The 16,515-nt window shown below is 38.9% G+C and overlaps 2 protein-coding genes across 4 annotated transcripts in view; one reads left to right on the top strand and one right to left on the bottom strand.

The window, feature by feature from the left end:
* The window catches only part of LOC129283501 (lipid droplet-associated hydrolase-like), a 41,377-nt gene that overhangs the window by 4,269 nt on the left and 20,593 nt on the right, over positions 1–16,515 (top strand). The window lies entirely within an intron of this gene.
* On the bottom strand, positions 8,215–12,768 carry LOC135155480 (uncharacterized). The gene has a single exon (XM_064104571.1). It carries the CDS (start codon positions 12,766–12,768, stop codon positions 8,215–8,217), a length of 4,554 nt encoding a protein of 1,517 aa, XP_063960641.1.

The raw sequence follows: 16,515 nt of genomic DNA on the forward strand, positions 1-16,515 counted from the left end.
ACAGTCTCTGGGTCTGGGACAGGGATAGATATAGATTATTCTAACCTTAGATCTAGTGGAATAGATCTGATACTCTTAGACAAAAAGCTTTGAACAGTCTCTGTATTGGTTGTTCGCTGAACTATGACAGTCTATGTTGGCCTCTCTCACCAAGGCAATGTGATACGACAGTAAAATGTCAGAATTTTTAAAATAAATCCCCAGAAACAACGGTTATTCCTGTCTGCACTCTGCAGTGTTAGATCTGACTATCGCTGCATTGCTTGCCAAGTAACTAGGCCTGGCTAAATTTAGAATTAGTCCTAGACATCTATCTACTCCTGTTTTAGGTCCATATCTGTTTCTTTGAAGAGTTTTTTATTTAAACATTTTTTTGGGACTCGTTTAGGTTTCCAGATCCAGGACTAGAAAACAGGCCTAAACCTAGACCAACAGCTCATTCTTGACTAGACTAGGCCTGGCCTAGATTTATGTGAGAATTTAGATCTTGGCCTAACGTTTGTCTGTGCTATCTATTCTTTCTAGATTCTATTTCTAGCCTAGCCGGTAGCCCTAACATTAGGACTGGCTGATCTAGTCTACTGTATGATCTAGAATGTCTAACGCTGGCCTAGATCTAGTTGACTAAATAACTTAGACTAAAAGTTAGACCCTATCTAGACCTAGAACTAGATCTATATCAGTCTAGGTCTACATGTAATAGGTCTAGATCTAGAGGTTTGTAGACTCTCAACATGCTCAATGTAGATTCTAAAAATAAAAAAAGTAAATGTAGGCTAGTCTACAGTAGATCTACTCATCTAACTTTAGGCCTTTAAAGGAAGTAGGCTACAGATCTGTTGGATTATTTCTATTACTAGATCTAAAAAGGATCTAAATCTAGGCCTAGATCTAAAGCTAGGGACTGTAGTTCGAGATCTAGAGGTCTAGCACTCCCTTAAAATAGTACTAAGCCTACAGCTACATGTACTATGTAGTTCTCTGTGTAGCCAAACAACAGTTAGCATTGTCGTAATCTTATTTTGGTGTGTGTGGTTACCATACAAACACATATTTTGATGAATGAGAAAATGTGCCTTGCAGATTATTTTACCTCAAGTCAAAACCTAGTGTTCTAAATTTCATGAGCATAGGCCTATGTCACAAAATGAAGAAGTAGTTCAATCCATTAGATGTGATTACACATTTATTGATTTAATATGCTGTCACCATGGCAACACAGTTTCCAACACATGTATACAAATATATGTCTTGCAGATCTATACCTCAAAACCAATGTGTGAGCCAACTTTTATAAGAATTGGTTGAAAACTAATGAAGGAGTTCAGATTTTCACCTAATTTCATTATGTAATATGTTGTTACCATGGCAACATGATTTCTGATACATACAAAAATATGTCTTGCACATCTTCAACTCAAGACTAATTTGTGTGCCAAATTTTATGAGCATTGGTTGAAAAAAGATGAAGGAGTTCGAACTACCAAATTTTCACCTCATTTTTGTTATTTAATATGTTGTTACCATGGCAACACGATTTCTGATACAGACAAAAATATATCTTAAACATCTTCACCTCAACATTAATGTATGTGCCAAATTTTTAAGGGAATTGACCACTTGGAAACTGATTAAATAGGTCAAATCACTAGATTTTCATCTAACTTTGATATTTGATTTGTTACCATGGCAACATGATTTTTTTTATAAATTCATAAAATATATTTTGCACATCTTCACATCAAGACTAATGTTTGTGCCACATTTCATGAGAATTGGTTAAAACTGGGGAAGTAGTTGGAATTACAAGTTTTTTCCATAATTTTTGCCATAATATACCGTTACCATGGCAACACAATTTCTGACACATGCAAAAATGTGTCTTGCAAATTTTCACATAAAGACTTATGTCTGAGCCAAATATCATGAGAAATGGTTTAAAAATTCTAAAGTAATAAAAACCACAAGTTTTTCACCTAATTTTCGATATTTAATATGTTGTTACCATGGCAACGCAATTATATACTTAAGGCATAGAATATGTTTTGCACATCTTCACAATAAGACTAATGTATGTGCTAAATTTCATGAGAATTGGTTAAAAACTGAGGAAGTAGTTGGAACATCAAGATTTATGCGTAGCTTTTGCCATAATATTCCGTTACCATGGCAACACAATTTCCGACACATTAAAAAATGTGTCTTGCACATCTTTACCTCAAAACCAATGTGTGAGCCAACTTTCTTGAGAATTGGTAGAAAACTGATGAAAGTATTTTAAACGGCAAAATTTTAGCCATAATATACTGTTGCCATGGCAACACAATCTCTAAAAAAGGGGATTTTTTTTTTACACCTCCTTACCTTGAGAACAATGTGTGTTCCAAATTTCATGAAAATCGGTTAAAAACTGAGAAAGTAGCTTGTAATGCAATATAGGCATAAATTCTAAAAAATTGTTGGCCATGATTTGTTGGATTTAAACCAGGCTTAAACTACCCCCTGCGCGAGTTTAACTTTTTGAGGATTTATTACCACACTTAGACCAGGGTTAACTTAAACCTTGCTATCGGAATACGAAACTTAAACCTAGGTTTAAATATGGCAGTTTATTACCACACTTAGACCAGGGTTAAGTTAAACCACGCTATCAGAATACGGGCCATTGTAGTGATATTGCGAGGTCTAAAAATGCCAAATTCTTTTGAATGCGCAATTCTTAAGAACATCCATTTAGGTGAACTTTGAAGCTCTATAGCAAAAAATCAAGCACATGGACCTATGTTAATTTTTGCATATTTCGAATATTCAGGTTCTAAAGTATCTATGTGCAAAGTTTGGTGAAAATGACATGGATTTCACTTTAACTGTGGAACGTCCTTAAGTGATAGGAATTCCCCATTAGTAGGTAGCCACACCCAAATCCACCATCTTGGTTCCATAGGGTTGTGTGTTATAATATTTTGACAAGTACAGTACTTTAGTGATAGGAACTTTCCATTAGGGACACATGTAGCCACGCCCAAATAAGCCATCTTGTTTTCATAGGCTGTGTGTATAGTGGTATTTTTCCATTCCTTACAAATCTTTCCATGGTTCATTTCAGCTTATGTTTTTGAACCCTTTACCATAATTTTTTGTTATAGGTTCTTTTTCGATTTTGTTAGTCATTTTCATTATTGTACTCAAACTTTTGAAGTAACTTTTGAAGCCGATTTCTTGGCTCTCTTATGAATGACTTGGTCTCCAATGCTCTACTTAACCATACACTGACACATTCTGTTATATATTGAGGTTCAGTCTTCAGATTTTCTTGGCTCTTTACCAGGTTTTCTTTGTAGAATACTTAAAACTGAGAAATAAACTGTAATTGTTAGGAATGAAGATGATATTAGTGTTAGCCAATTTAATTGTCAGTGACTTGAAGTTAAGGATGAGTATGTTCTTCGACTTGAATCTACTGGAGCTTGGGAAGTGAGTAGATCCAAGTTGACGAATTAGGCATCAATTGTTAGTTGCTTGCTACTTTTGCTAGGATACTTTTTACTTTGACCTGAATCTTCTCGAGCTTGGGAGGTCGAATAGATCCAAGTTGATTGATTAACTAGAGTATGATAAAGTTATCGTAGTTTAAGATGATAAGGTAGTCTAAGCTTAATCAAACCTCCACTTAGTCGAATAGATCCAAGTTGATTGATTAACTAGAGTATGATAAAGTTATCGTAGTTTAAGATGATAAGGTAGTCTAAGCTTAATCAAACCTCCACTTAGTCGAATAGATCCAAGTTGATTGATTAACTAGAGTATAATAAAGTTATCGTAGTTTAAGATAATAAGGTAGTCTAAGCTTAATCAAACCTTACCTTCCACCCATTATAAAGTTGAATGAATTTGAATTCAGCAATTGAAATAAGAATTTAAGATTACAATCTTAGGTAACTAATTTGTTGAAAGTATCAGAACAATAATTTATATTTTTTATGTAGATTTTAGATTAATTTCCCATATTTCTGTTAAAATTATTTGTTCAGCATCTGGACAAAGTTTTAGATCATAATTTTATATTTTGTGTGAGGATTGACTTGTATATATCTAGAACTACATGTATATGCAACAAATTTTAGGAATCCTTGTTCTGATTGTTGGCCTGACATTTGTCCAACAATTGCACTCATAAGTCTGAATAGGGAAGACATTTATTTTTATTCAAACTGAAATAAAGGTTGAGCAGTTTTCTTAGATTTCTGATCAATGCCGTCAAGAGTATGGCAACTCCCAGGAAGATAAAATTCATAAAAATCAATTTTTGTGGCTCTGAGGATCTTCTTGCCGTGTGTAGTCGGCGCTCGGCACAAAAAATATTGAATTGGAGGGAGCGATGGGGTGACTTGGATAGGCATACATTTTTGCATTGCCCTGGTCTTTCTCGAGCAGCCGATTTAGTTCACTGTTTTGATTTTGAATTTGCAGGGTACAAGCCTCTTGTTTATAGAGGGAATTCCAACTGGAAAGTTTTTATTAGTAGGTTTGAGAAATATGTCGACAAGGCTGGCTTAACTGCACAGGAGAGTACAGATGCACTCTTATTGTGTCTTGAGGACCAAGCCGCAGAATATTTCCTCAGCCTGAAGAAGGATGCTGGAATTACCAGCTATCACAGCATACTATATTGGATGCAATACCGTTTTAAGAATACATTATTTTCGGGTAGGGGTAGTGGTAGGACTCAATATTCCAGAACGCCGCTTCGTAGTCCCATCATGACGGCTTCTGGCCCAGGGTCCAGTAGTAGTACTTCCCCTACACACACTAAGTCCAAGAATTGCCCTCCTATCAATAGAGTCAACACTATTGTGAGGCAGTTGCAACAGTCTGTGAGGGAGTCGCAACAGTCTGTGAGGGAGCTGCAACAGTCACAGAAGGAGATGCAACAATCACACAAGATAATCGTTGAGAAATTTGAGACACAAAAGAACGATATAGAAAAACTGCGCTTCTTAGTAGAAGGTCTTGCAAAAGAAGTAAGGAAGTTAACTTGCCAGCAAGATTCGGAAAACGCAGAGGGATCGGGGAACGAGGCCAAGCTCCGATCCAAAAAGAAAATGGCCATTTAAATAATTGTACAAAGGAATCTAGGTTTCTAGCTAATGTACATGTAAATAATGTGAATGTATCTGATCTTTCGGCTTGTAATCCTGATAGTCTTGATAACTCTGATCTTGATTTTGCCGAACATGATCCGTGTGTTCAGAAGAGTTTGGATCTGCACGAGGAGGTCGCGAACAGTTTGGTGAGCAGTGGTCCCCCATGTTATAACCCTTTTTCAGTTTGCAATATTAAGTTTAGGTCGATTGTGGACACTGCTGCTAGCCTGGCTGACTCGTGGCCTGAACCAGACTCTCAGTCCGCCGGTGTCTGGCGAACTACATGTACTGCGGCCTCGATGGCTACTGAGCCGTCTAGAACAGAGTGGTGCGAGATGAAGGGAGATCCCGTCCCTTCATCTATCAAAGGGTTAGGTCTCTCATCATCTTTCCCCAATAGGTTAGTCCCAATATGGCCCCCCCGAATTGTATTTGACCGTGGTAAAATTTATGATATCCAACAGGTAGTACTAGTTAGGAGTTATCTCTCATCCTTAGCTATTAATAGTTTTCCTGCTATTTTTCCATGTTGGCGGATGAAGGAGATGTAAGATAAAGCCAACATTGTCTGGCTGGCCAGTTCTATGTGGCTTCAGACTCCTAACTTACCCCATACCATGGAGTACCTCAGTTATAACTCCGAATTCAGTGTGATCTAAGCTAATAGATAGGGAATGTAGGTCACATTGATATTTCTATAATTGGTCCTAAATAATACTTGTCAACAATTTTAGTATAACAACTATTAATAGATAAATTTATATTCATAGTCAGTGATATTTGATCATTGCTGATCATAATTAATATTTTTCAGGTTCTGAATTAATAACTAAATTCATTCATAGCGATTAAATATAGGAATAATTGATAGGTGGCAAACTACATTAAGTTTACTTTAGGAACTAAAATAGTTGCCAAGCTAAATGTGTACTTTAACTTTACAATGTAATCATCACAACTACAAGGTTAGGGATGGTATTTATACCAAAACTTTAAGGATATGAATAAGACTCGAGTATGATTTGTAGGTACATCATGTAGGAATTCGCATTTTTTAACAATGTTTCACTTGTCAAACTTCATCTGTGAATAATACTAAAAAATTAAACTTTGAATTGTGACCTGTTTAATGAACGATTGATTTACTTAAAACAAAAAGTGTTACCGATTGTTGTTACCACCTATAACTAAGTTAATTCATGAACAAATTTAGGGAATAACCATAGTGGCAGACCCGAGACATCGCTTCTTATGGATGGTGTTAAACAGACTTGTCTGAAATACTATTCCCCATATAATACAAATCCAAAACTCCAAGTTTATAGGGCTGTTAGGCATTTGGGAAGGCAGTCATCTACCTGTAAGCCTTCAATTCTTGGATGGTACCTGAAAAGTTCAATCATGCCCTTTAAAAAACCTCTTTGCCGAGAAGTCTTGGCTGGAAATAAATTAAACTTTGTCACGAATTCGTAAGTTCTGACACGTTGTTGCAATGAACTACAAGGAAGGCGTCTGTGAACTATATGCTCCCATTTATTAGATTATGTCTAATAACATTGTAGTGTTCAGTTATTCAACAACTGTGTGAGATTCCTGTAAATAAACAATAAAGGATAAACATATCTTAGTAAAGAAAGCATTTCTGTACATGTATCATCATTCTTTCCCAAAATATTCATTAAGACATAAGGAATAATCAATCATGCCCTTTAACCATTTTGCTGTCAAAGGTAGAATTTAACTGAAAGTAATAAGAGAGAATTAATGAAACTTTCCTAATTCAGTCTTAATATCATTGTTTCCCAATTCCAACAAATCTACCCTATATGATAAGATATCATAATTATCTAGCAACAAACATCTGTGAAAAATATATTTGTCTTCAAAATAACAAGGTATAGATTTAATCAGTTAAATCTCTAAAACTGTAACAGAAAATTCCTATTGTTTTGTTTCCCTTCTGAATCAATAAAATTCACTTGAAAAACAATTATCAATATTAGTGGTGATTGAATTATTATTTCACGAATTTTGTGTAAGCAATGTAATTTTAAAGACATCAGTTCTAAGTAACAAGAATTAACTGTAAGACAACATTAACTATCACTACTGAAAGATAAACAATAACGTCATGAAACCCTGCTATAACACGTGTAAACTCCGGGCGGCGGATCACACCAAAATTCCTGGAAATATCAATCCGCGAGCCAACTCGCACGTAAGTTTGTGACCATACCACATCAAATGAGTAGGAAAAATAGTGCATAACTAAACTGGCTTGTAAATATGTTAAACAACAATAAATCCTATAAGCTTGGATTTAAGAAAATACTCTAAATTCGTAGAGTCATAATCATGAGTACATCTTAAGAATTGCGTGTCACAAGACAACATTTTGAAGATATCGACCGCAGAGAACTTATGCGTGTATTCAAGATACGCAAGGTCCTTCGTTGGAAAGTGTGATGGATTTTCAAAGTATAATCTAAACCTAAATCTCTTCAACAAGGTATTTAAAAGAGGAATACAAAGATATTAATAAACTACACATTCTCATTAAATCTACAAAAGTTTTTGAGCAAATCTCAACATACCTTGCATAGCATAAAGCGTGAAAACTAAGGAAATCTTGTGATCAATTGAATGAAGCAAACTGCTGTGATTTTACGAACTCGATCGTGTTGTTCTAACTAGTCTACGTACAAGGACACGCGCAAGCGCACAATTTAAAAATACACATATACTTCAACATGTCATGACATCCCATCCCCCCAAAGGTGACGGAATGTCACTGAATACACATACATTGTAAACATAACAATACTGAAAATATCACTGGTGGTTGTTCATATAAAAATGAACAAAACAGTTAATAGAAGTCCAGAGTTCAAGGTTCGAAATTCAACACTTAGATTTCGATGAAAAACGTCCAAAGTTTGATGTTGATGCACTCAAGTTCGAAGTTAGATATACTAAGAGTCTGGTGAAAATATCCCAAGGTGAAAATATCTCAAGGTGAAAATTTGGCAGAGTTCGGTGTCACCCAACTACTAAAGCCTAAAACGTTAATCTATGAACGTTCAGATTCCTTCATAAGCAGAACAAGCTTTGTCACAGGTCTTTTCAGTTTTGTACCGTCTGCGAATCTCACGTCCACTACTCTGACGAGGTCATCTTTTCCTGGGTAGACACACGTGACTTCCGCCATCTTCCAGGAGCCGCGCTTCAGGTTCTCACCGATGACGAGTACGATGTCCCTCTCTCCTAAGTTCTCAGCAGATTTCTGCCACTTCTGGCGTGGTGAGAGTTTGTGGATGCACTCCATCCAACGTCGCCAAAACCCATCTACCATGAAATTGCAGATCTCCCTACGTTTCCGGTGGTTTCCTTTGTATTCTTCACACGGGACTTCGGGGCATGGCAAGTCACCTCTACCTATCAGGAAGTGGTTTGGCGTTAGTGGAGGATGATCCAGGGGTGACGATGATTTTGCAGTTAGGGGTCGACCATTGATCAGGCTGGATATCTGGCAGAAAACAGTCTCCCACTCGACGAAAGTCAAACGATCAGCTTTCACCAGGTGTCTCATACCTTTCTTAACTTCTTGGACCAATCGTTCAACGGCCCCCTGGTGGTGAGGTCCTCCTGGAGGTCCGAATTTCCACTGAACATTGTACCGTTGGCAATGGTCCTTCAGTACTGTCTGATTCAGTTTCAAGTTCAGTTCATTGATGGTGTTATCAGCTCCTCTGAAGGCAGTGCCATTATCGCTGACCAGCAAGGATGGCGCCCCTCTGATGCTTATGAACCTTTCTAGTGCCTGTAGGAACGCTTGTGTAGACAGGTCTTGAACACAGGTGAGGTGCACGGCTCTGGTCACTGCACACGTGAACACAGCACAGTAGCCCTTTGTCGTGGTATTCCGGTTCAGCTTTACATTCACTGGTCCAAGGTAATCAACCAATGTAGTCTTGAATGGGGGTGAGCAAGGAGTGACTCGGAATTCTGGCAAGTCAGCCATCTTCTGTTGAATTGGCTTGCCTCTGTGTCTCCTGCATACGACACAGTCGTACACCACGCGTTTGGATATGTTCACGTCTCCGACAATCCAGTAACGCTTCCTAACTTCTGTTGCCGTTCTCAAGTGACCCCCGTGAAGGGCATGTGCATGTCTATCTCTCACGATCAGCAGACTGATGTGGCTCTTCTTAGGGAGAAGATAAGGATGTCGCACATCATATGACAATGGAGCCCTGTCAATTCGTCCGCCAACACGGAAGACTTGGTCTTCTTCATCGAAGAATGGGTCCAGTTTCATGATGTTAGGATCCTGGAAGTCAACATCTCGCTGTGCTTGTCTTAACCAGTATAATTCAGCCTCCTTGACAAGTTTTGGAGAAGGGTACATAGAGATCTGTTTTGCGAGCTGCTTCAGCCATTGGTTCTTGGGCAGTTTTTTCACGGAGAGAACTCTAGCGGTCACCATCTTTAACCTGCACCAGCTGGAGAACTTGGTTGAGTCAACTATCGGAGAAGGCTTAGAGACGACGTTGATTCTGAGAGCCAGTGTCTTGGCATTCCGGACATGGAATTTTTTCTGTTCTTCGTCTCCAAGGCTCACAGGAACATTTTCTGGTGTCTTTGGCCAAAACGTAGGTGATTGCTTCAAGTACACTGGTCCCTCAATGACTCGTCTCATTTCATTGGCAGTTCCTCCTCTGGAAACCAGATCGATAACATTCTGATCTGATGGTACATATGCAATGTCCTTGATGGGGTCGAACTCTGTTGTGATCTCGCCAACACGATATGCGACGTAGGACCGGAAGGACTTGGATTGACCTCTTACCCAGCTAATGGCAGTCATGCTGTCTGTCCAGATCTTGGAATAGGCGATGTTGAGCCGCAAGGCTTTCTTCACAGTAAGCATGAGCCTCGACAACAGAAGGATCGCCTGAAGTTCCTTTCGAGGAATGCTAGACTGCTTCAGTGGAGTGAGTTTGGCTTTTGCACATACAAATGATAGATGTGCTTCAGTGTCCTCAGGGTGAGACCATCGTAGCCAAACACCAATACCCATGGCATCTTCTGAAGCATCGCTCGCTCCGTGCAGGGACACTTCTGGTAAAGGCCTTATCCCCTTGAAAGGCTCTGGGATCAAGCACCTTGGAATCTCAATGCTAGCTACCTCCTCCAAGTCTCTATTGATGTCTCGTAGAATGGCACAAAGTTCACCCTTGTCGTTGAGAGGGGTATCCCAGTCTAGGTTTAGCTGCCATAGCTTTTGTAGGAGAATCTTCGGTCTAACGAGGAGCCCAGATAACATGCCAAACACATCGTAATACGAAGCAGTTTGGGCCAGGATATTGCGCTTGGTAGGAACAAGTAGAGTCGACTTCACCTCCTTTACCCTCAACGTGTCTTTTGAGAGGTTCCATTTAGTGCCCAGGGCAGTAGCATCTGTGCTGTCTTCTGTTTCGTCGCAGGCTTCTGTCGCATTCGATTGCCATTTTCTGATGGTGAAGTTGCCTTTCTGAAGAGTCTTGCTAAGCTTAGATTTGAGCTCTAGAGCCTCTGGGACATTAGTGACAGATTCATTGAGGTCATCAACGTAGAACTGCCTGGCAACCACTTCCTTGAGTTTGTCGTCTTCCGGTGCATGTTCATCTACCACATGTCTAAGGGTGACTATAGCGGCAGTTGGTGAGGGCTTGTCCCCAAAGGTGACAGTTGTCAGTTCGTAGACTTGAATTGGGTGGCTAGAATTCTCTCGAAACACAAACCTGTGGAATCGAGCATCATCAGATTTGATTTTTATGGCTTGATACATCTTGCTGACGTCTGCAATGATGCCCACCTCGTTCTCCCTGAACCTCAGGGCAACTTCAAAGAGATCAGAGTTGATATTCTCACCTTTCATGAGGTAGTCATTCAATGAGTGGCCCTGGAACCTGGCCTTCGCGTCATATACCACTCTGACAGGAGTTGTCTTCGAGTCCTTGGTGACAGCGAAATGTGGCAGGAACCACATCTTTTTTCCAGTGCTTCTGTCTCGCTGTAGCTCCTCTTCTGAGACATGGCGCGAAACACCCCTCTTTAACTGGTCTCTCATCTGTCTACAGTAGATGTCCCAATCTTCATGCCTGTTTTTGAACTGATTCTCAAGGCTTCTCAACCTTTTGACAGCATAGTTGTAGTTGTCCGGCAGGTCATCGGGTGACTTCCTCCATGGCAGTCTGACTTCGTACGATCCATCAGAAAGCTGAGTTACGCTCCGTTGCATTGCCTCAGTTGCTTCTTTGTCCAATACATCTGAGGAGCACTTACACTTCTTGGGTTCCAGACCCACAGTCTCCAGACCTATGAACTCTTCCAATGGTCCAATGGCTGACACATTGATGTAGTTCAGCAGTGAAGTTGAACTTGTAGACCGTCCTCCTTGAACAAACCAGCCAAAGGGGCATCTTACAGCGACAGGATCATCAAACTTTTCGCCAAGGATGTATTCTTCCCAGATCATCAAGTGTGTGTTGTCCACACCAAGGAGTACGTCGATGGTTTCGGATGGGGCAGCATGGATATCAATGGCGCTCAGATGCTCATACTGCCGAAGCTGTTCTGGTAGTACAATAGGAGTATCACCGCAGGGTTGATTTATCTCTGTCATGGTTAAAGGACATGACCAATTCCCTGCAATATCTTCAATGTAGCAGTCCAACAGTCTCAATTTCCTTGTTATCTTGCTGCCACCAACAAGACTCAGATCATGGTCCTGGAAAAGGCCTCTCTCTGTCCTTGGAAGAATCCCTTCCCTTAACAGTGTAGCTTGGCTACCACCATCCAACAGGATGCGCACCAGGTGCCGGACATCGCCACATCGTAGATAACCAACAACAGTAGGTAAAGTGCTTTGAAGCTTCCCTGTCTCGTTGGTGTGGGCTGTTGTCACGTTGATTGAGGTTGAACGTGGAGATTCCATAGTGTTGCGTGTTTGGTTTGCAGGACCTTGACCACTCTCTCCGTATATGACAGGGCAGACAGCTGCGAAGTGTGAGTCACTGCCACACGTTTGGACTCTGCATGGAGCAACAAACTGACAAGAGTTTTGGTCATGTGGAGGCTTGCCAGCAACACAGTTGTTATGCCCACATCGGTAACAGATACCATTCTTTCTCATTACTTTATATTTCTCATTCTGTGGCAGGCTCTTGAACTTGTTGCAGGTCTTCAAGTAGTGCGAGTCTGCATTGGGGTGGATGGCACACTTGGCGACCCCGGAGTGTCTGGCCTTGCTTGGTTGGCTCTGGTTATCAGAAGTATATGAAGCAGCACTTGTAGACTTATACACCTTATGTTGTCTTTGCGGAGGGCTAGGCGAATTGTCCCCACTGTTAGGCTTCGCCTTCTCGAGCAGCAAAAGTTGGCTGTATAACCACTTGACCAGACCGGTGAGGGAATCATCAATCCTGTCATCTCTAACACCTTTATAATATGCGATGCGGTGTTCCTCTGGGAGCTTCTGCTTAATCTGACTCAACATGATCTTACTGTTAAGCTCTCCAGATAGGCCAATGGTCTCAGCTTGGGTTTCGAAGTTTTGAAGAGTCTGGACAAAATGACCCATGGCGGGGAGGTTTGTTTTGCCTTTGATCTCGTATGTCCTCAGGTTCTCTAGATCTTTTAGTAGGCTGTCTACTACTTTGTCCTGATCGCCCTAACACTCATCAAGTACCTGCCAGGCTCGTTCAACACTAATGCACCCTTTGATTTTGTTGCGTTCTTTGACATTAATCATTGATTCGGTCAGTTGATGGAAGCATTCCATCTCTGTTAACTCTGTTGCACAGTGGGTGAACAATTCTTTGAAACGCTTGTAGTCTCGAAGGTTCCCATTGAAAGTTGGGAATCTCATTCTTGCCATTCTTGGAGCAGCCGACGTAGCGGTGTGGGGCATAGGAGATGGCGCATATGAAGCTGGACTGGATCTTGGATGTGGAATTGTAGGTGAAGAGGGGAGAAACTGTTGATTGTCCAGGGGAGATTGAGACTGACGGTCGACGACCCTCCTTCCCCGTATTAACACCTGGACGTACTCATTTTCACATTCTCCCATCCATTTCTCCTCCACCTCATACTCTCTCTGATCTTCGATGATATCCATCAGCGCCGAATGTTTCTCTTCCACTTTCTCAAATTGTTGCTCAGCTTTAGTGATGTATTTCTTTAACATGTCTAGATCACCAACGGCATCTGTTGTAAGGCTGTCAATTGTCGATAATGTTCGCGTCAACTGACCCTTGATGTTTCGTCTTGATAGCTTCAACTTGTTGACGTCAGCCATGATGTAAGTTGAAGCAGGTTGATATACACTATAGTTGTTGAAGATGTCACGAATTCGTAAGTTCTGACACGTTGTTGCAATGAACTACAAGGAAGGCGTCTGTGAACTATATGCTCCCATTTATTAGATTATGTCTAATAACATTGTAGTGTTCAGTTATTCAACAACTGTGTGAGATTCCTGTAAATAAACAATAAAGGATAAACATATCTTAGTAAAGAAAGCATTTCTGTACATGTATCATCATTCTTTCCCAAAATATTCATTAAGACATAAGGAATAATCAATCATGCCCTTTAACCATTTTGCTGTCAAAGGTAGAATTTAACTGAAAGTAATAAGAGAGAATTAATGAAACTTTCCTAATTCAGTCTTAATATCATTGTTTCCCAATTCCAACAAATCTACCCTATATGATAAGATATCATAATTATCTAGCAACAAACATCTGTGAAAAATATATTTGTCTTCAAAATAACAAGGTATAGATTTAATCAGTTAAATCTCTAAAACTGTAACAGAAAATTCCTATTGTTTTGTTTCCCTTCTGAATCAATAAAATTCACTTGAAAAACAATTATCAATATTAGTGGTGATTGAATTATTATTTCACGAATTTTGTGTAAGCAATGTAATTTTAAAGACATCAGTTCTAAGTAACAAGAATTAACTGTAAGACAACATTAACTATCACTACTGAAAGATAAACAATAACGTCATGAAACCCTGCTATAACACGTGTAAACTCCGGGCGGCGGATCACACCAAAATTCCTGGAAATATCAATCCGCGAGCCAACTCGCACGTAAGTTTGTGACCATACCACATCAAATGAGTAGGAAAAATAGTGCATAACTAAACTGGCTTGTAAATATGTTAAACAACAATAAATCCTATAAGCTTGGATTTAAGAAAATACTCTAAATTCGTAGAGTCATAATCATGAGTACATCTTAAGAATTGCGTGTCACAAGACAACATTTTGAAGATATCGACCGCAGAGAACTTATGCGTGTATTCAAGATACGCAAGGTCCTTCGTTGGAAAGTGTGATGGATTTTCAAAGTATAATCTAAACCTAAATCTCTTCAACAAGGTATTTAAAAGAGGAATACAAAGATATTAATAAACTACACATTCTCATTAAATCTACAAAAGTTTTTGAGCAAATCTCAACATACCTTGCATAGCATAAAGCGTGAAAACTAAGGAAATCTTGTGATCAATTGAATGAAGCAAACTGCTGTGATTTTACGAACTCGATCGTGTTGTTCTAACTAGTCTACGTACAAGGACACGCGCAAGCGCACAATTTAAAAATACACATATACTTCAACATGTCATGACAAACTTGATGAATGATATTTCATCACTTTTCACTGGTAAATAATAAGGTGCTTGTAACCAGTATGAGGGATAATTTAAAATGAGGTTGAACAGGTATTAATTTCAATCCTGTTACAACTACAATAAACTGCCATATGAAATGAAATCAGCCACTATTCTGTTAGGCACTGACCAGGATTAAATCAATGCTCCATTCTTAAACTAGGAACAATGACTCTATCACTTTATGTTTATAACGCACCTTTGTTGGAAGTTAAAGATTCATGTTTTTCTTGAAACAATAATTCATGTTCCCTTGGAGTTATTTAAAGCAAAATTGTACGAGTGACCTGTATGAGTGTAACTTCCATTCAGATATACTTTGGCCTTCAAGGCACAAATATCATTCAGCTGAAGTTTCAAATAACATGTCTTTGGGGTGTTTGTTAAGTAGGACTCTTAATCTTTAATATATTAAGTAGGACTCTTAATAATCTTTAATATATTTACAGAACATCTCACCAAAGGTTCCTTTGAAGCCTGCCCTTCACTTCGCTGCCGGCAAGCCTGGCTGCTGTGTCTTGTTAGATAAATCAAGTAACATGATATGGTAATTGTGCTACGTTAATGAGTAAAAGTTAAACTATTAATATTATCATAAAAAAGTACATCAAGGGCTGAGCATACACAGCCAAACTTAAAATTATTCCAAGTAAAAGATATAGGTTTAGAACTATCGTTCAGGTAAAATAAATGTTAGGTAAATAACTTGGGGAATAATTTTATATTAAGTTAAAATAATATAAAGTCAAGTAAAGGGGTAAAAAAATTTGAAAGTAGAATAGCAGTGAGGTACTTAATCTTTAAAGTATAATTATTAATTGTAAACCATAAACTAGTAATCTATTAAAATTTAACATGGATTTACATGTAATTAACATGAATTCATTTGGCTATTTAAAATTATAACTGAGACGAACACAATTCAGATATCAAGCCATAGAGATTTATATTTCCCATAAAGGTACATAATCTCAATTAAGACCCCTCTGTTGTAACGATCCTAATACATACAGCTGACACAAATTCAGTGAAAATGAAATCAACCTCCGTTATCAAATGGAAAGCCATCTTGCATAATCTGTTCCATTTTCAGGCAAATCCTATCATACCATTGGTCAAGCCTACAAGTTCATTTACACCTTTACTATAGTACTGCCATTCAGGCATGAGTGATTGCAAATAATGCGAACTCATTTTCCTTTTAATTAGAAACTGTTTACTACTTTCAGATCCATTCTCCAGAGTTTAGATATTTTCCAGGTCTACATGATTAAAGTTTATCTCAGAATCTCGGATGCAATCAGTTTATTTTAAGACATTCATCGTCCATCAATTTTGAAATCCTTAAATTTACAGAGTTACAGCTTATTGTGAGGTACCGTAATATTGGAACTCATTGTTATCCCCGTGAAAAGGGACAATAAGCCATGAGTCATGACTGCCGACATAGCATATTAGAATGACAATATGGGTCCTCACATCTCAAAGTTTGGATTCCAGGTTGAATAAGTATGCCGTCGTGATGGCCTACTTTCTTATATGGGAATTCTCGCCTATCTGTAACATCTGGAGATATTTTCCTTTATGTTTGTATATTGAGGGACACACTATCGAAAGACCAAAGTATGTATCTTGGAGTTG

Source organism: Lytechinus pictus, chromosome 1 (assembly GCF_037042905.1).
Source record: "Lytechinus pictus isolate F3 Inbred chromosome 1, Lp3.0, whole genome shotgun sequence".
Taxonomy (NCBI): Eukaryota; Metazoa; Echinodermata; class Echinoidea; order Temnopleuroida; family Toxopneustidae; genus Lytechinus; species Lytechinus pictus.